Source organism: Halichoerus grypus, chromosome 2 (genome assembly GCF_964656455.1).
Source record: "Halichoerus grypus chromosome 2, mHalGry1.hap1.1, whole genome shotgun sequence".
Classification (NCBI taxonomy): domain Eukaryota; kingdom Metazoa; phylum Chordata; class Mammalia; order Carnivora; family Phocidae; genus Halichoerus; species Halichoerus grypus.
In genome coordinates, this window is record NC_135713.1 from 93,854,272 (window position 1) to 93,875,565 (window position 21,294).

General features: G+C 36.8%; 1 protein-coding gene across 1 annotated transcript in view; it reads right to left on the bottom strand.

Moving 5' to 3' along the window:
* SCAMP1 (secretory carrier membrane protein 1) overlaps nt 1–21,294 on the bottom strand; it is a 122,849-nt gene that overhangs the window by 56,669 nt on the left and 44,886 nt on the right. The window contains exons 3-5 of the mRNA XM_036082621.2: nt 6,353–6,451; nt 4,613–4,721; nt 1,655–1,783 (exon numbers count right to left, since the gene is read on the bottom strand). Coding sequence (XP_035938514.1) covers nt 1,655–1,783; nt 4,613–4,721; nt 6,353–6,451 — 337 coding nt within the window. The remainder of the gene's footprint in view (nt 1–1,654; nt 1,784–4,612; nt 4,722–6,352; nt 6,452–21,294) is intronic.

Sequence of the window (21,294 nt, forward strand, 5' to 3'; positions counted from 1 at the left end):
ATCTTAGGTAATATAATACCTGCTTTATAGTGTAGTTAGGAGTTAATAACATCATGTATATAAAGTGATTAGTACTACGCCTGGCACAAATAAATCCTCAATAAATATTCTCTTTCATTACAATTATTACTACAGTATGAAAGCACTCGTCAACTCTGAAATCATTAACAGGCAGACACTTCTTGAAAGTGACTTATTAAAAGAAGTGAAATTTAGAAACATCACTGAGCTGGTACTAGATCTTACTTTATTCCAGGTAATGCTTCCTTAAATATTGAGACCTCTTTAAATACTTTAAATAAGAGATCTGTCAACTCAACAGGATTTAGAAAAACTATATTCTAAAAACCGCAGAAAGTTATATATTTATAAAACAAAACAGACCTATTTTGAAACAATTAGTACTAGTAAAGTAGCCATTCAATTAAAATTAATCACCTTTCCCATTCAACCTTTATTTACTAAATTCCTTATAGAATTTTCTTCCAGCCCCCATCTCCCCCATCCAAAATATGTTTTTCCACTAGGTCAAAGAACTTATACTTAAAATGCTAGGCCAGGTCTGCCCATTAAAAAATAATTATTATATACATGCATATATTATATATTGATTAAATAAAATATATGGGTTGTTTACATGACATATATAAAATCAAAACCTTTAATGTTAAAAGTATATAATACTGTCTACACTGGAGATTTAGCAAGATACTAGATCAACAACAAAATCTCAAAGAAAAACTAAAGAGTTAAGAATGTACTATCCATAAGGAATCACTACTCACATTCCAAAGTAACTTCACACATGTGAAGAATGCTCTGAAAAGATTTTGAGGAAAATTGTCTCATTTATTTAGGAAGGGAAAAAACGGCTCCCCAATTATACAGTAACACACATAAATTTCCTCCATCAAGAATGTACACTACAAAATCTCCATTAAACCCAGCAGTTATGCAGGTAAGAAGTCATGACAGCTACACCTCTCCTACTAACATAATAACATTAAAAGGAGCTGAGACTACTGTTTGGAATAAAAGTGAAACAGAGAATAAGTGGAAATTCTGTGTACCTAGAACAAACTGTTAACAGCTTGACATTTTACTTTAGTTATTACATGAGCTGTAATTATACTCAACACAACATAAGCACCACAGCCTAAATATATGTCCTAATGTTCTATTTAGTAAAATATCCTACATTAACTAGGACTTCCAATAATAAAAGTACTTATCAACCACTTGAAAATGAAAAGTAAATTGTGCTCAAAGCTCTAAGAAAAATTATAATATTTTATGGCCCTTTTAAAAAGTCATAATGCTTTAAACAGCCTTCATTTAGTATAATTTTTTCAAAACAAGTATTACCTAGATAGTATTTTACAACTATTCCTTTTTCCTCAAAAAAATACTATATATGTGACAGAGAAGTCCTTTCCTCAAAAGAATGCCAGTTTTCATATATGTTTTCCTCAGTTTAGATTGTCACATACAGTATAATTTTGCAATACCTAAATATGTTTCACTCTGAAAATTAAGAGCTATACCAAAAAACCTATTTGTGATACTATCCTTAATATCTGAATTCCAAAAAGGGTGTTTACTTTTGACAATAAAACATAAACTCTGTTGAATATACAATTTATTTTATACTCACACATCCACAAGTAGTACATAATCTTTACTGTCTTCTGGAATTCTACAGGAATGTCTACAGAAAAATCCTGATAAAAACAAGGTCCCACAGGAAAATTGCCAGGGAGAGGTGGCCAATTATTTTTTCTGCCTGCAAATTTAAAAAAAAAAAAAATTATATTAGGACCAAGATGTGCTATTCTTATTTTTGGTTTCATAATAAAGAACATTATTTGTTCTTTTAATAGATGTTTTATAAATTGAATGCTGCATCTCTACATTCCTATAATGTAGAGATTTGTACAGCTTTGAAAGCCAAGCTTTGTATTTTTAAAAATTTTCCCAAAGGGGGCGCCTGGATGACTCAGTCGTTAAGTGTCTGCCTTAGGCTCAGGTTATAATCCCGGGGTCCTGGGATCAAGCCCCACATCTGATTCCCTGCTCCGCAGGAAGCCTGCTTCTCCCTCTCCCACTCCCCCTGCTTGTGTTCCCTTTCTCTGTCAAATAAATAAATCAAATCTTTAAAAAAAAAAAAAATTTTTTTCCCAAAGTAGGGGCACATGGCTAGCTCAGTCAATAGAGCATGTGACTGTTGGATCTAGTGCTGTGGGTTCAAGTCCTGCGTTGGGTGTAGAGATTACTTAAAAATAAATCTTAAAAAAAATGTTTTTTCCCCAGAGTTTCATTTTAGAAAATATTAGATGGTAAAATATTTTTCCAGTGTCATGTAATGTTTAGCAGGAACCATTTATGTACAGTTGATACAAGAAACAAAAAAAGAGCACAAAGACATACCCTGTGACTCTACCCTAAAAACAGACTTCTTTCTCAAAGTCCCAAGAGTCTGGCTGTCATGTGAAGGTCATGCAGTTTTTAAATATCTACAATTTCCTCTTCAGCATCTTAAGTCTTTGAATATAATTCCTAGCCCATGTGGAGAGGGAAGACCAGCTTCTGAATCTTTTGAGTTCTCTACTGTTAACTCCATGAAGAAACACACAGTTAACTAATACCAAAGAATCAAATCTGGAAATCCCAAAGTCTGAAAAAATAATATTCAAAATATCCATGTAAGAAAACCATAAAACTAGGAGAAAATATGAAACAGGAGAAGGAAGCTAAGGAATTATAATACCTTCAAAAACCTAGAGGAAAAATAAATTCAAACTATGAGGAGGGAAAATGTGTCTTTATAAAGAAATGAAACAGAAAATAGGGCTTGGAAAGTGGTGGGAGCAATAAAAACACTAAAATTAAAGCAAGAAGTCTAAACATTAAAAACAGAAGGTAAACACAACACCTAAGGCCACTTTTCATTTTAGAAATTATATGCCACAATTTTTGAAAATTCAATTTTATATACTTCGTATAGGTGAAGAAAATTTTACTGGAAAACAAGAATGACCTATGTCTGATTCTTCCCAACATGTCTGCGCTATTTATAATTCTTTCCAAATTTCATATTCATTTCTCATACAAGTCTCGTACTATTTGAGAAGAGCAGAGAATAGCAAAGTAAAAACCAGAATCTGAAAACAGAAGTGCCTAGCAATTTTTTGGCTGGAGGGCGTTGGGTACCTTAAACTCTTGAAGACTTGGTAAAAGCTGAAGACATCTATAAAATCTTACATTTCTTAATAAATTTAACAGTAGAAATAACAAGAGAATAATAACTATACCACCCTTCAGGGAATTATAATTAAATGAGTTAATAGATAATAAGTACTTACATGTGTAACGTACTACAAAGTCTAACTCTTAATTTCTCACTCTTCATTACTATCTTTACTAAAATATCTCCCATAGAAATAACTTACATTAGTCAATACTAAGGATATAGGACAGATTTTATTACAGGTATTTCAGAAACACTGATCTCAAATAAATCCTTAGTTTCTCCTTTTACAGATGTTGTCTCTGATGTCACAAGCCAACAAAATGGCCAAGGATGAATGTGTCTTCACAAGGCCCTAGGCTTACACACTTTTTTTTAATAGTCTTTGAACATATAAATTTCATTTTTAGTTTTTATTTAAATTCCCTAGTTAACATACAGTGTAATACTAGTTTCAGGGGTACATTATAGTGGTTCAACACTTCTATACAATACCTGATGCTCATCACAGCAAGTGCCCCTTAACCCCCAACCCCACCCACCTCCCCTCTAGTAACCATCAGTTTGTTCTCTACAGTTGTTGTTGGTTTGCCTCTCTTTTTCCCCCTATGATTGTTGGTTTTGTTTCTTAAACTCCACATATGAGTGAAGTCATATGGTGTTTGTTGTTCTCCGACTTAGGCTTACACAATCTAAGGAAGAAATAGTTCAGTATATTATTGCTGACCTAGCTCTGTCACTCCATCACTATCCTAGACATAGTAACAATGACTTATCTAGCTCTTTAACCCCTTAGCCAGACACTGCTATCTTTCTCTAAGATAACGCCCTTGAAGTGGCCTTTGGTAGTCACAGTCTAAATAGACTTCATAGCAAATGATCAATTCAGTACTTATTTCTTTGGTATCATTGAGAAACCCGAGGCTTCCCAAAGTCATGCCACACATTTTTTTAATATGATTTGACAGGCATGTTATACTTCTGAAGACGGGGCACATAATTAGAAACAGGGCTAAATAAACAAAAAAGTAAGAGTCAAATTTAGGGCACACTCTTAAAGCTTCAATAGACTCAAAGAGGGCCCAAGTGCAGAATCAAAGGCTCCTGGCCAAACCCCAAAATTATCATGTTCACGTTCACTTTCTGTGTGATAAGGCTAACACTGTTATAATCTATCAAAAGACTATGCAAATCAGCCAAGATCAGAGAGCTACAGAGTAACAAGTAGGAAATCTCCTGTCTGATCTTGCTAGAACAGGAAAAAATGGCATGGCTTTATCCATAAACCAAATGACTTAGAGCTAGCACAGGCATAATTTAAAGTGTTTAAAAGTTATTTTTATTTCAAACTTCTTTGGATACTACCATGTTGACTGAGATTTTGCATTTCTCGTTCTCGACGATCTAATTCTGCTGCTTTTCTTTCTAGTTCTTCTTGGCGCTTAAGAAGCTCAGCTTGGGCCAAAGCATGTTCCTTAAACAAACAAAGAAAACATCAGTGAATGAATAGGTTGTCAGAGTTAGAAAATCTTGTAACACGACTATGCTCTCTACTCTCTCTCTCCCTCTACAATGCCAGAAACTTTTTTTTAAGTTTATTTACTTTTTAGTCATCTCTACACCCAATGTGAGGCTTGAACTCAGGACCCCAAGATCAAGAGTCATACAGTGTCAGAATCTTAATTCAAATGCTCTTCCAAAATACAGGAATTCAGGGGCGCCTGGGTGGCTCAGTTGGTCATGGGGCTCCCTGCTCAGTGGGGAGCCTGCTTCTCCCTCTCCTCCCCACTCATGATCTCTCTCACTATCTCTGTTGCTATCTCTGTCTCTCTCTCTCAAATAAATAAATAAAATCTTAAAAAAAAAATATAGGAATTCACTCTAGGTTACATCTTCAGAAGACATGGAGATACTTGACTGATTTTTGTTTGTTGTTAAGATTTTATTCATTTATTTTTCAGAGAGAGAGAAAGAGCACAAGCAGGGGGAGCAGCAGGCAGAGGGAGAAGCAGGCTCCCCACAGAGCAGGGAGCCCGACGCGGGGCTTGATCCCAGGACCCTGTGATCATGACCTGAGCTGAAGGCAGATGCTTAACTGACTGAGCCACCTAGGAATCCCTGATTTTGGTTTTTTTGGTTATGAAAACCATCAGTGAGAATATTGGGCACATTTAGAACAGGACAAAATTCTCTCAGTAAGAGTAGTTAGAGTCCTAATTGGGAAAATAAAATTAAGGTGACCTCTGTGCCTAAATGAGAATGAAGAACAAAGGGAACAATTGAGGCCAAACAGACAAAGTGAGAAAATGACAACTGAATTGCCTCTTAAGAATTGGTTTGAATGGTGCCTAAGGTTTCCAATGCAAGAATATACAGTATCTTCTATTTTAGAAGACAATGAGATGAAAGAAGGATATGATTAAGAAATTCTGGTTTGTAACTCCATCTGCCTTTATGTAATACAAGGCATCCTATTCATCTCCTTTATTCTCATATTTTTACCACCTGCTACTTCCTACCACTGTCCTTTGCTTAGCCATTACAACCCTTTTCCAATAGTTTATATTATCTTATCATTGGTACTATAATAGCATTGTGCATTAAAGAGTAAACCCAACAAAAGGCAACAAAAATTTCCCTAAAGAAATTGTTCCTCAAGAGGATATATGAATTCAGTAACTGCTAATAACAGTATAAAGTAAATATTATAAGCTGAAAAAGAACTGTATTACAGGGTTGACAAACTAGCTAACCCAGACTCAAAAGTAAGTTAAAAATTAAATAAGGCAGGGGTGCCTGGGTGGCTCAGCTGTTAAGCGTCTGCCTTCAGCTCAGGTCATGATCCCAGAGTCCTGGGATCGAGCCCCGCATCAGGCTCCCTGCTCCGCGGGAAGCCTGCTTCTCCCTCTCCCACTCCCCCTGCTTGTGTTCCCTCTCTCACTGTGTCTCTGTCAAATAAATAAATATATAAAATCTTTAAAAAAAAATTAAATAAGGCAAAAAAAAAAAATTAAGTAAGGCAACATATAAAGAATTCTTCTATTCTGAAGATGTTACTGATACTGTAATTTCCAATACAAATTTACACACATAACATGAACTAACCTTTGCAATCTGTGTATAAGCTGGATGTTCCTCTGTTGGTTTCATTATTGCTGGTTGTGTACTGGGTACATTAGGCATTTTCACAGTGCCTGGTGGAGGCTAGGAAGATTAAGAAAAGGACAAATTATATAACACAGAGATCCAATTTTAACTGCTTTCAAAAGGCCTAACCCTAACAAAAAGCAAAACGCCAAGAACTCTCTTCCTCCTCTAGTGTGTAGTAAAGTGCTGCTTCAGCTCTCCATCTCCATTTTCTCAAACTCACTCATTCCTCAACTCTCCAACTGGCTGCTACCTCTACCACTACACCACACACACTCTCCTCCAGGATGCCACGTGTAGAAACACAAAACAAAACCTTGAAGTATTGCTTTTTAATAAAATACAGATAGTGCCAAACTGAAGAATTTACATCAAGGTTGTTAACTCTTTCCACCAAAGAAAGGTACGTGCCAGGGCCCTAAAAAGTTAATAGGAGAGGTTGGCTGGGAAGATGGCAGAGTAGGAGGACCCTAAACTCGGCTCCTCCCACAGATACAACTAGGTAACACCCACAGCAGCGGAAATAACCCAGGAAACAGCCCAAGGGCTGCCAGAACACACTCCACAGTGAAGGGCAGGAAGAGTCCACACCAAAGGAGGTATAAAGGGTGAGGACACAGTCTGGGAGCAAAAGGGACCGCAGTCTGCCGCAGCAGAGAAGAAGCCAGCGGCAGAGAAGAGCAGCAGACAGATCTTCATACTAACTGGGAGGATGAATCTCCATATTTGCCTTTGAAATTTCATGAGTTCTTAAAACCAGCAGGACTTAAAACCTAGAGTTTTAAAAACCAGCATGCTCAGCTCTGGGTGAGCCCAGAAGGTGTTAGGAAACAGAGTCCCTCATCTTAAAGAGACAGCATGAAAAACAGCCTATGCAGATGCAGTGTAGAACCAGCAGTTCGAAAAATGCCACAGGCAGACAAGGAGGACAGAGATTTGCTCATCTCAGAGCACGGGTCTGGAAAGACAGGTATCATGGGACACCCCTCCAGGAAAAATGGAGCTGGCAGGTGACATTTTCCTCCCCTGCTCCCCAGCATAAATAACAGCCACCTGCGGAAACCAACACTGTGTGGGTGGCCACATGCTACTTAACTTGCTTACACCAAACCGAACCCCACCACATGTGCTTTGGCAGATCAGCCCTTCCCAGGCATGCTCCCCTGAGTTGTGGTGCTGTGGGGTCCCTCCCCGAGAAGACCACCCTGCCAATACCACATCTCCTGACCCACTTGTTTTGCAGGACCGCAGTTCCAGCAGTGGCAGGTATTGTTTCACAGGTAGACCACTGCACACCTTGCTACTCACAATAGGTAAAGACAGCATCAGCAAACAACTGGACTGAAGGGAGAAGATGCCAGAACTCACCAGCAGAGCACCTGCAACACACCCTGGGGAACAGGGACACTGCACTACAGGGCACTATAATACTTCTTCCTCAACGACTACTATTGTTATGAGTAAGGTAAGTAGCTGACTTCTCTAACACAGAGAAACAGACACAGAAAGTCAAACAAAATGAGAAGACAGAGAAACATCTCCCAAATGAAAGAACAGGACCAAACCACAGCTAGAGACCAAAGCAAAATGGATATAAATAAGATGCCTGAAAGAAAATTTAAAGTAATGATCACAAAGATACTCACTGGACTGGAGAAAAGAGTGGAGGACATCAGTGAGACCCTTAACACAGAGATAAAAAAGAACCAGAGGTCAAGAACACAATAAGTGAAATTAAAAATACACTTCATATAATAAATAGCAGGCTTGATGAAGCCAAGGAATGAATTAATACCTGGAAGACAGAGTAATACAAAGTAACCAAGTTGAGCAAAGGAAAGAAAAGTATATAAATTGAGAATAGTATTAGGGAACTCAGCAACTCTAACAAGCCTATCAAGCACAGTAACATCCACATTACAGGGACCTCAGAAGAAGAGAGAGGCAGAAAATTTATTTGAAGAAATAATAACTGAAAACTTCCCTAATGTGGGGAAGGTAACAGATATCCAGATCCAGGAGGCAGAGAGATCCTCCAGAAAATTCAACCCAAGGAGGTCCACACCAAGACACATAGCAATTAAAATGGCAAAAAGTAGGGATAAAGGAAAAACATTTAAAGCAAGAGAAAAGAAGACAGTTACATACAAGGAAAATCCCATAAGGCTACAAGTGAATTTTTCAGCAGCAACTTTGCAGGCCAGGAGGGAGTGGCATGATACATTCAAAGTGGTAAAAGGGAAAACTCCGTAGCCAAGAATGCTCTATCCAGTAAGGATATAATTCAGAATAGAAAGAGAGATAGACTTCCTCCAAAAAACAGACCACTAAACCAGCCCTATAAGAAATTTTAAAGAGGACTCTTTGAGTGAAAAAGAAAGACCATAAGTGAGAGTATGAAAAGTAAAAAGCACAAAAGCAGTAAAAATAAATATTTCTGTAAAAATCATTGAAGAGACTCAAGAAATAAAAGGATGTGAAATATGACACTATACACCTAAAAGGTGGGAGGAAGGGACGCCTGGGTGGCTCAGTCGGTTAAGCGGCTGCCTTCGGCTCAGGTCATGATCCCAGGGTCCTGGGATCGAGTCCCACATCGGGCTCCCTGCTCGGCGGGGAGCCTGCTTCTCCCTCTGCCTGCCTCTCTCCCTGCTTGTGTTCTGTCTCTCTGACAAATAAATAAATAAAATCTTTAAAAAATTAAAAAAAATAAAAGGTGGGAGGAAGAAGAGTAAAGAATGAGTTTAAACTTAAACAACCATCAACTTAATATAGACGGCTATATGCAGAAGATGTTATATACAAACCTAATGGTAACCACAAATCAAAACCCAGTAATAAATATACAAAGATTAAAGAGAACAGGATCCAAACATATCACTAAAGAAAGCCAATGAACCTTGTCCCTATAAATAGCAAGAGAAGAAAGAATCAGAAAATCTATAGAAACAACCACAAAACAAGTAACAAAATGGCATAAACATATCTATTAATAATTACTTTGAATGTAAATGGACTAAATACTCCAATCAAAAGACATAGTGTGACAGAGTGGATATACAAATAAGACCCATGTATATGCTACTTACAAGAGACTCATTTCAGACCAAAAGACACCTGCAGATTGAAAGTGAGGGGACAGAAAAACATTTATCATGCAAATGGATGCCAAAAAAAAGCCAGAGTAGCAATATTTATATTGGACAAAATAGACTTAAAACAAAGACCACAAGAGACAAACAAGGACACTATGTAATAATGAAGGGGACAATCCAACAAGAAGATACAACAACTCTAAATATTTATGCCCCAACATGGGAGCACCCAAATACATAAAACAGTTAAGAACAAATATAAAGGAACTAAACAAGACTAATACAATAATGGCAATAGTAGGGGGCTTTAACGCCCTACTTGCATCAATGGACAGATCATCCAAACAGAAAATCAACAAGGAAATAGTGGCTTTGAATGACACACTGGACCAGGTGGATTTAAGACATATTCAGAACATTCCATCCTAAAAGAGCAGAATACACATTAAAGTGCACACTGTACATTTTCCAGAATAGATCACATATGAGGCTACAAAAAAACTCTAAACAAATTCAAAAAAATCAAAATCATACCATGCATCTTTTCTGACCACAATGCTATAAAACTAGAAATCAATTACAAGAAAAAATCTGGAAAGAGCACAAATACATGGACATTAAATAAACATGCTATTAAACAATGAATGGGTCAAACCAAGAAATCAAAAATTACATGGAAACCAAAGAAAATGAAAACACAATGGTCTAAAATCTTTGGGATTTTAGACGCCATTTAGGTGCCTGGGTGGCTCAGTTGGTTGAGCGTAGGACTCCTGACTTCAGTTCAGGTCATGGTCTCAGGGTCATTGGATCAAGCCCTGAGTCAGGCTTCATGCTCGCCAGAGAGTCTGAGATTCTCTCTCTTCCTCTCTCTCTCCCCCACTTCACCCCTGCTCACACACACTCTCTCTCTAAATAAAGAAATTAAATCTTTCAAAAAAATAAAATAAAATAAAATCTTTGGGATGCAGCAAAAGTATTTCTAAGAGAAAAGTTTATAGCAATACTGGCCTACCTCAAGAAGCAAGAAAAATCTCAAGTAAATGACCTAACCTTACACCTAAAGGAGGCAGAAAAAGAAGAACAAACCCAAACCCAGGAAAAGGAAGGAAATAAAAATTAGACCAGAAATAAATGATATAGAAACTAAAAAAAAAACAACAGAACAGATCCATGAATCTAGGAGCCAGTTCTATGACAATATCAACAAAACTGATAAATCCCTCAAGGCTCATTACAGGAAAAAAAAAAAAAAGAGAGGACCCAAATAAACAAAATTACTAATGAAAGAGGAGAAATAACAACCAACACCACAGAAGTACAATCAATTTTAACAATATTATGAAAACTTCTATGCCAAAAAATTGGACAGCTTAGAAAAAAATAGATAAATTCCTGGAAATATATAACCTGCTAAAACTAAAGCAGGAACAAACAGAAAATCTGAACAGCCAGCAATGAAACTGAATCAAAAAGTAGTAGTTAAAAAACCAAAGTCCAGAATAAACCATCCTTTTGCACCAAAGATGTCTCAAGAATTCTTGGTTGTTGGCTCCGGACCTCACCCCACCAAATTTCACCTATATTCCAAAACCCCATCAAGAAGAGCACCCCCTGGACTTAACACCACCCACTCCAGATTTCCCCACCAGTATCTCTCCACTTAGTGCGAGACTCCGTCCCTACGATGACTTCACATCAACAGATGATTCTTACCACCCACAGAGATACTTCCTGACTTCCTGTCAGCCTTAGATTCAGCTGCCTCCCCTAGCTAGGGACATCTCTATGCCCCTATTCAGCGGGAGGATGTTACAGAAAATGAGAACTTCTGCCTCCAACAACCTTAGATTTAAGGGTCAAAATTGCTCAGGGAAGAAATGATGAGGGAGCAGAAGGAGCTAGGTGAAGACAAAGCATAATATGCACAACCTCTCCCACCCCACCCCACTCCCCCCTGTGGGTGGGAGGTGTGTGACATTCTTCCAGGAATCTCCCAACTGTTTTAATGTTAATACCTTGCTGGGGGAGAAACAAGCTTTACAATGGCTCTGGTATCTTGTACATCAGTCCTCTTTAGCATATGAAAGTTCTTTTGAAACCTCCCTTTTCCTTACTTGCCCCAACATGGGGACAGGACCCATGCTTTAATAAACCACCATTTTGCACCAAAAAAAAAAAAAAAAAAGTCCAGGACCAGACAACCTCACAAGCGAATTCTAACAAACACTTAAGGAAGAGTTAATACCCATTCTTCTCAAACTTTCCCAAAAAATGCAAGAGGAAGGAAGATTTCCAAATTCATTCTATGAGGCCAATATCCCCAATACCAAAACCAAATAAAGATACCATTAAAAAAAGAGAACTACAGGCCAATATCTCTGATGAATATAGATGGAGAAGTCCTTAACAAAATATTAACAAACCAAATCCAACAATGTATTTAAAAAATCATACACCAAGATCAAGTGGAATTTACTGCCAGGATGCATGGGTGGTTCAATATTTGCAAATCAATCAACATGATACATCACATCAATAAGAAAAGGATTAAAACCAAATGATCATTTCAACAGATGCAGAAAAAGCATTTCACAAAGTACAATACCCATTTATGGATAAAAACCCTCAACAAGGTAGGTCTAGAGAGAACATACCTCAACATAATAAAGGCCTTATACTAAAAACCCAGAGCTAACATCATACTTAGTAGGGATAAACTGAGAGCTTTTCCTCAAAGGTCAGGAACAAGACACGGATGTCCACTCTCACCACTTTTATTCAACATAGTATGGGAAGTCCTAGCCACAGCAATCCTACAACAAAAAGAAAAAAAGGGGGTGCCTGGGTGGCTTAGTTGTTAAATGTCTGCCTTAGGCTCAGATCATAATCCTGGAGTCCCAGGATGGAGCCTCGCATCAGGCTCCCTGCTCAGCACGGAGTCTGCTTCTCCCTCTGCCCCTCACCCTGCTCAGGTGTGCTGCTCTCTCTCTCTCACTCACTCTCTCTCAAATAAATAAAATCTTAAAAAAAAAAAAAAGGTTGGGCACCTGGGTGGCTCAGTCAGTTGAGCATGTGACTCTTGATTTCAGCTCAGGTCATGATCTGAGGGTTGTGAGATGGGTCCACATCTGGCTCTACACTCAGTGTACAGTCTGCTTGAGATTCTCTCTCCCCCTCTGCCTCTGTTCCTACCCCCAGTCATGTGCATGTGTGCACATGCTCTCGCTCTCCCTCTCTCTCTCAAAATAAAAAAATAAATAAAATCTTTAGGGGAAAAAAGGGAAATAAAAGGTATCCAGATGGTAAGGAAGAAGTAAAACTTTCGCTATTTGCAGATAACATGATACCCTATATAGAAAATCCTAAAGACTCCACCAAAAAACTACCAGAACTGATAAATGAATTCAGTAAAGTTGCAGGATACAAGTATCAATGTACAGAAATCTGTTGCATTACTTTTTTTTTTTTGTAAGGGGGGGGAGGAAGGGGCAGAGGGAGAGAGAGAGAGAGCTCCAGGGGACTATCTCACAACCCTGAGATCATGACCCGATCCGAAATCAAGAGTCAGATGCTCAAGCGACTGAGCCACCCAGTGCCTCTGTTGCATTTCTATACACTAATAATGAAGCAGCAGAAAGAGATATTAAGAAAACAATCTCATTTATAATGCACCAAAAATAATAAGATACCTAGGAATAAACCTAACTAAAAAGGTGAAAGACTTATACTCCGAAAACTATAAAACACTGATGAAAGTAAGTGAAGACAACACAAAGAAATGGAAATATATGCCATGCTCATGGATTAGGAGAACAATTATTGTTAAAATGTCTATACTACCCAAAGCAATCCACACATTTAATGCAATCCCTATCAAAATACCAATAGCATTTTTCACAAAACTAGAACAAACAATCCTAAAATTTGTATGGAACCACAATGACCTCAAATGGCCAAAGCAATCTTAAAAAAGAAAAAACTGGAGTTATCACAATCCCAGATGTCAAGTTATATTACAAAGCAGTAGTAGTTAAAACAGGATGGTACTGACATAAAAACAGATACATTAGAGATCAATAGAATAAAAAATTATATGGTCAATTAATCTCTCACAAAGGGGGAATGAATATACAATGGTAAAAATACAGTGTCTCCAACAAATGGTGTTGGGAAAGCTGGACAGCCAAATGCAAAAGAATGAAACTGGACCACTTTCTTTCACCATACACAAAACTAAACTCAAAATGGATTAAAGACCTAAATGTGAGACCTGAAACAATAAAAATCCTAGAAAAGAGCAGAGGTAGTAATCACTCTAATATCGGTTAGCAATATTCTTGTAGATATGTTTCCTGAGACAAGGGAAATAAGAGCAAAAATAAAACATCTGCATCAAAATAAAAAGCTTCTGTACAGCAAAGGAAACAACAAAATTAAAAGGTAACCTACACAGTGGGAGAAGATATTTGCAAATGACACATCCAATCAAGAGTCAGTATCTAAAGAACTTATATAACTCAACACCAAAAAAACCAAGTAATCTGATTGAAATGGACAGAAGACATTAACAGACATTTCTCCAAAGAAGACATCCAGATGGACAATAGACACATGAAAAGGTGTTCAAAATCATTCATCAGGGAAATGCAAATCAAAACTACAATGAGATACCACCTCACACAGCTCAGAATGGCTAAAATCAAAAGCATAAGAAACAAGTCTTGGGGAGGATGCAAAGAAAAAAGAACCCTCTTGCACTGTTGGTGGGAATGCAAATTCGTGCAGCCATTGTCGAAAATTGTATGGAAGTTCCTCAAAAAATTAAAAATAGAACTACTCTACAATCCATGAATCACACTACTGGGTATTTACCAAAACATACCTAAACACTAATTCAAAGGGATACCACGTACCTCTATGTTTATAGCAGCATTATTTACAATAGCCAATTATGGAAGCAGCTCAACTGTCCATCGATAGATGAATGGATAAAGATGTGTATACACACACACTGTAATACTATTTCGCCATAAAAAAGAATGAAATCTTGCCATTTGCAACAACACAGAGCAAGAGAGTGTAATGCTGAGTGAAATAAGTCAGAAAAAGACAAATATATTATGATCTCACTTGTATGCGGAATTTAAGAAACAAATGAGCAGATGAAAAAATAGACAAACCGAGAATCAGACCCTTTACTATAGAGAACAAACTGATGGTTACCAGAGGGGAGGTGGGTGGAGGGATGGGTGAAATAGGGGAGGGGGATTAAAGAGTACACTTATCATGATTTTTAAAAAAATTATTATTTTTTTAATGTTTTATTTATTTATTCATGAGAGTCCGAAAGAGAGAAAGAGAGAGAGAGAGGCAGAGGCAGAGGCAGAGGGAGAAGCAGGCTCCCCGCGTAGCAGGGAGCCTGATGCGGGACTTGATCCCAGCACCCTGGGATCATGACCTGAGCCGAAGGCAGACGCTTAACCATCTGAGCCACCCAGGCGCCCCTAAAAAAATTATTTTTAAAAAAGTAAATAGGAGTGCTTTTGACAGAACTCCACTAATACCCTTTGAAAAGACTAAGAGGGGAGGCATTAGGGAGATGGAAAATAAACTGCACAACCTCCACTCTGTCAATGGGGATTAGCAGTATTTGAAAGCAGCTGCAGTATCAAAGAGCAAATAGATATCTACAAGTCCATCAAAGAGGAATTGGTTACATTACTATATAAACATACCATGCAGCCATCAAAAGGAATGAGAGTTACAGAAGACTGCCTTTTAAATAATTAATGAAATAAAGTGAACTACAGAATGCATATGACCATTTTTTTGCTTTTATAAACACACGCTTGTACACACCCAGAAAAATATCTGGAAGCTCTCAGCAAACTGGGATCAGAGGGATTTGCACCTTTTGCTTTATACACATCTCTATTATATACCCCCCCATACTACTTTTTTTTTAAGTTAAAAAATATATTTTTATGGGCGCCTGGGTGGCTTAGTCGGTTAAGCGTCTGCCTTTGGCTCAGATCATGATCCCGGAATCCCAGGATTGAGCCCTGCATCAGGCTCCCCGCTCAGCGGAGAGCCTGCTTCTCCTTATGCCCCTCACCCTGCTTGTTGCTCTCTCTCTCTCGCTCTCTCTCTCGCTCTCAAATATCTTTTAAAAAAATTAAAATATATATATATTTTTAAGTATTCTTTTAAATGGCCATAGGAAAAGGAAAACAGAAAGAAAAAAAGGAAAAGAGAAAGAAAGCACACAAGCAAGTAGCTGCAAAGGGAAGTTCAAAAATCAGAACTGTCAAAGCCAGAAGACCCCACCAATGCACCAGGATTATACCTTGTCACAGCAAGTAGCAGTCCTGAAAAGGAAGCCAGGCACAATGGAAGAAATAACTGGAGAATACAGCTAATTCTAAAATTCGTATGAAAAAGCCAAGGGCTAAGAATAAGTCAAACAATTCTGAGGAAGAATAGAGCAGACCTATGATATCAAAGCTTATCATAAGGATATAGCAATTAAGAGGGTGGTACAGATGGCAAAGATACAGAAATATACCAATAAACAGAAGGGACACAGAAATAGACCCACACAAATGCAGAAACTTGATATCCAACAGAGGGGATACTCACTGTAAGACAGTGGAGAAATAACATATTAGTCAATAAATGATGCTAGGAAAACTGGCTACCCAGATATAATAGTGAAACTAGATTTCCTACTTCACACCACACAAAAATAAGTTCCAGGTGGATGATCTAAGAGTAAAAAAGCAAATCTTACACACTTTTAGGGAAAAAAATATATACGTGAATATTTTTATGAACTTAAGAGTACGTAAGAGCTTCTTGAATGTAAGCTCTAGGAATCTCTATGTATTTTGTCAGTGATGTATCTCCAGTGCCTAAAACAATGCCTGGAACACAGTAAATGCTCATTAAGTACTTGTTAAATTAAGATTAGAAAAACACAAACAATAAAGATAGACAAGTTCAACTACAGGTATCCCCCATTTTCTGAAAGTTCCCTTTACACCACTTCAAAAGACCTAACATTAGTACAGCGACAGCTTTTTTCATAACATCAAAGAAAATCAGATTTCCTTAGGTTAGAGAAAACAGGTACTAATGTAGGTCTTTTGTAAAAGTAAAGTGGTGTAAAATGAAGTTTTGGAAAGCAGGGAATACCCTTCACTTTTTGCTATTTTGGCTTACAAAAAGTTTCATAGGTGTGCTCTACTTTTCAATAATGGTGGAAACATGTATATTCAAACTTAATATCGAGTGAAAAGTCAAATCACAGACTAGAGAATATTGGTTATAATGCATATATAATGCTACCCAGAATACATAAGGAATTGTTACAAATTCATAGAACTATAAACTACTAACAGAAAAATAAGCACAAGATCTGAACAGGCAGCACAAAGAAGAAAACAGGAATGGTCAATAAAAATATTAATTAATGGTTCAAACTCACTAGTAATCAACAAATGAAAAAACAGTGACATATTTCACAACCACGAGATAGAAAAACATGAAGTTTGAAATACCAAAATCTGGAATTCCAGTATATATACAATGACAGCATATATAAAAATTAAAGCACATAACCAAGATAGCATTTCAAAACAACAGGAATAAAGATTACCAAAATGGTGCCAAGACAATTATTTAAATGTTTTGGGGGGGGGGATCAGTTTTCTGTATCTCACCGGAATAAATATCAAATGGTTATTTTTTTTGTTAAACTATAAAAACACTAGAACATAGCATAGTTCTATAATACAGATGATATGTTATAGATGATATATAGATGACTTTTTGATCTTGGGTTGGAGCAAAAGTATTCTAAATATTTAAAAGGGATGAGGGGAAAGAAATCATAATGAAAAGGTAATATATCTAATAAATACTTAGAAGTTGGATGATATAAAGCATTTCATAACTAAGATTAAAGGGCAAAATCTAATAAGCAGCACATATAACTGTCAACAGGTTAATACACTTCATCACATACAAATCAATAAAAAAAAAACCAGATGAACATGTTACTGAGGAAAAATGCAATTTAAAAAGCCCTCAACAAGCAGCTTACAAAATACTTACAAAAAGTAAATAAACATATTAAAAATGTTAATCCCTCATTAGTAATCCAAAAAAATGTAAGCTTCATCTAATTATTTTTAGGTCATTATTACCATAAGATTATCACATTTTGGAAAAGATCTAAAATGGGTATTCTCACACATTGATAATGGGACTATACACTAGTTCATATAATAATCCTGGAGCTTAATTTAGTATTATGTACATCAGCACAGAAGTATTTATACTCTATGACTCACAAATAGCTAGTCTTAAAAAATATCATAAGGAAATAATCCAAGATAAGTACAAACGTGTGTTTGCCAAGGATGTTCACCATTGCATTATTTACAACAGCAAAGAGTTAGAAATAACCCAAATGTCCAAAATAAGAAAACCCAAATGTCCAAAATAAGAAATAACCCAAATGTCTAAAATAAGAAAATAACCCAAATGTCCAAAATAAGAAAATATCCCTTTATAATATTATTATTATGAGGCTTATCCATAGGAGACCATTTTATGCACCTATTTAAAAGGTCTGAAAAAATATTTAATGAAACTGGAAAAGTTTGTACCAATAATAAGTGATAAAAGTTATAAAACTATAATATGTCAGTTTTTAATTTTAAAATTTATTATTACATCAAAATATTAATAGTGATTATTTCTGGATAGTGAGATTAAAAGATTTTTCTTGTTTTTTTTAATCTCCCTGATCTTTTTTTTTTTTTTTTTTTTTTTTTTAAGATTTTATTTATTTATTTGAGAGAGAGAGAATGAGAGAGAGCACATGAGAGAGGGGAGGGTCTGAGGGAGAAGCAGACTCCCTGCTGAGCAGGGAGCCCGATGCGGGACTCGATCCAGGGACTCCAGGATCATGACCTGAGCCGAAGGCAGTCGCTTAACCAACTGAGCCACCCAGGCGCCCTCCCTGATCTTTTTTTATCAAAAGAGTTATAAACTCTGTTCCGATTGTTTATCCCTCTCACTCCAATATCTCTTAAGAAGCAGCAAAACTGAAGCTAATCAATAACTGTTCTCTGACTAGAAAAGAATGGCCCTTAAGTTTCACTTTCTTGGTTTAATATGTAGAGACAACAAAACAATGACCAAAAAAAAAAAAAAAAAATGACTGGCAAAGTTAGTTTGGCAGCACACTTCAGAAAAAGCACATAAGAAATTATCCAAAAATTCACCCAAGTTGAAAACTTACTGTAAATTCTTTACTGCTTTAAAAAACAAATGAAGCATTAAGTACAATCAATTCATAAAATTAAGATGAAGGCTGGATTAGAGCTAGTAATCTGATATATGTGATGTCATAGTTCCTTGCAGTATAGCAATGATGAGAAAGGTTGGAGAGGCACAAATCTCTGAGAGCAGTTATATTAACCTAATAGCTATTATCCTAATAATTTCTTCAAATCTGTAGATGTTAGGTAGATCACTGTCCAGTTCTGGGACCCCGTATTTTCTTCAGCCACAATTTACTTGATTAGACACCTCAAAACAAGCAAAGCTCTAGCCATAATTTTTAAAGACTTATTCTGATGATGCCTCCTAATTCTATTTCAACTTTTCACCTTTGCACATATAGTAAAAAGAAAACTAATGAAAAATCCACTCAAGACTTCCATTTCTGCAAAAGGCATCCAATTTGGAAAGGAAGAAATGAAATTATCATTTTTTATTGATGTTATGATCTTACATAAAATCCTAAAAAGTCTATCAAAAACTGTTGGAATCAATGATTTCTATAAAGTGACAGGATACAAAAATCAACATACAGAAATCAATTGCATTCCTTTACATTCATAATAAAGGAACGGAAAAAGAAAAGCATCCCACTCACAATAGCATCAAAAACAATAAAAAAACTTGAAATATGTGATGGGGATTAAAGAGTACATTTATCATGATGAGCACTGAGCAATGTATAGAATTGTTGAATCATTATACTGTACACCTGAAACTAATATATAACACTATATACTAAGTATCCTGGGATTAAAATTGTAAAAACATAGATTTAAAAAAATTGGTATTTTCATTGGGACTTCATCAGGATAAAAAGCTTTTGCACAGCAAAGGAAATAGTCAACAAAACTAAAAGGCAAGCTATAGAATGGGAGGAGTTATTTGCAAATGTCTTATCAATAAAGGGCTAGTATCCAAAATCTATAAAGAACTCAGCAAACTCAACACCCAAAAAAACAAAAAATCCAGTCAAGAAATGGGCAGAGGATATGAACAGATGATTCTCCAAAGAAGACATATAAATGGCCAACAAATGAAAAAATGTTCAACATTTTTCATTTCAAAATATATTTTGACTCAGTAGAATTAAAACCATTTTAACAATCATGGCAATAAATAGTATAGAGATTCTTCTATAACCTAATGGCTCTCTGCACTGAAAATTCTAAAGATGATTCATTATTTAATAAATTAATAATATCTAAGATCCCTTCAAGGAACTAGTCCATGAGTTATCTTTTTTTTTTAAAGGGATTTGCCACTTTGTTTTTTTGTTTGTTTAAGATTTTTTCTTTATTTATTTGACAGAGAGAGACAGACAGCGAGAGAGGGAACACAAGCAGGGAGAGTGGGAGAAGGTGAAGCAGGCTTCCCGTCAAGCAGGGAGCCTGATGCGGGGCTCGATCCCAGGACCCTGAGATCATGACCCGAGCCGAAGGCAGATGCCCAACAACTGAGCCACCCAGGCGCCCCATGAGTTATCTTTCTGATGCACAAACAAATGTATGTTCTCCTTCCTGGTTTTCTTCCATATTCTAAACACCTATTCAAGAAAATTTCTCCTTGTTTTTTCCTGTTCTTTCTCTTCCATCTGTGAACCAATAAAGTTCTTAAGTTTACTCAGGGTCTAAAGCAAGGGTTCTTAATGTGTTTATAGATACCCTGCATCAGAAACCCCTGATGCTTATTGAATATGCAGACTCTGGGGCACCTGGGTGGCTCAGTTGGTTAAGCATCCGACTCGATTTTGGCTCAGGTCATGATCTCAGGGTCCGGAGATGGAACTCCACATCTGGGCTCTGGGCTCAAAAGGAAGTCCGCTTGAGATTTTCTCTCCCCCTCCCCCCCCAACCCCCCCCAGCTCACACGTTCTCACGCTCTCTCTCAAATAATAAATAGATAAATCTTTTTAAAAATGCAGACTCTGAAAAAAAAAAAAAATGCAGACTCTGGTCCCCGCTATGGACACAGATTCAAAAATTCAGAGGAATGAAGAGAAAAGATTTGCATTTTTAAACCAACTCCCAAGAGTGAGTTTTAGACACCTTGAAATTGAGAATGCCTCTCTAAGGCAACAAAGTTTAAGAGACTGCCAAAAGAAGCCTAAAACTTTTGCAGCTTTCATTGACTTTTTCAGTCTCTGAGCAGACAACTGACTGTAGCTATGCTTAACATAGATTCTCTTGTTATTAAGGGTGGTGAAAATTACACACATTAATGTCAGAATCAGGACAAATAGAAATAATTTTATCAGAATAACCATTTTTTTTTTTTATAAGATTTTACTTATTTATTTGAGAGAGAGAGCACATGATGGGGGGGAGGGTCAGAGGGAGAAGCAGACTCCCTGCTGAGCAGGGAGCCCGATGCGGGACTCGATCCCGGGACTCCAGGATCATGACCTGAGCCGAAGGCAGTCGCCCAACCAACTGAGCCACCCAGGCGCCC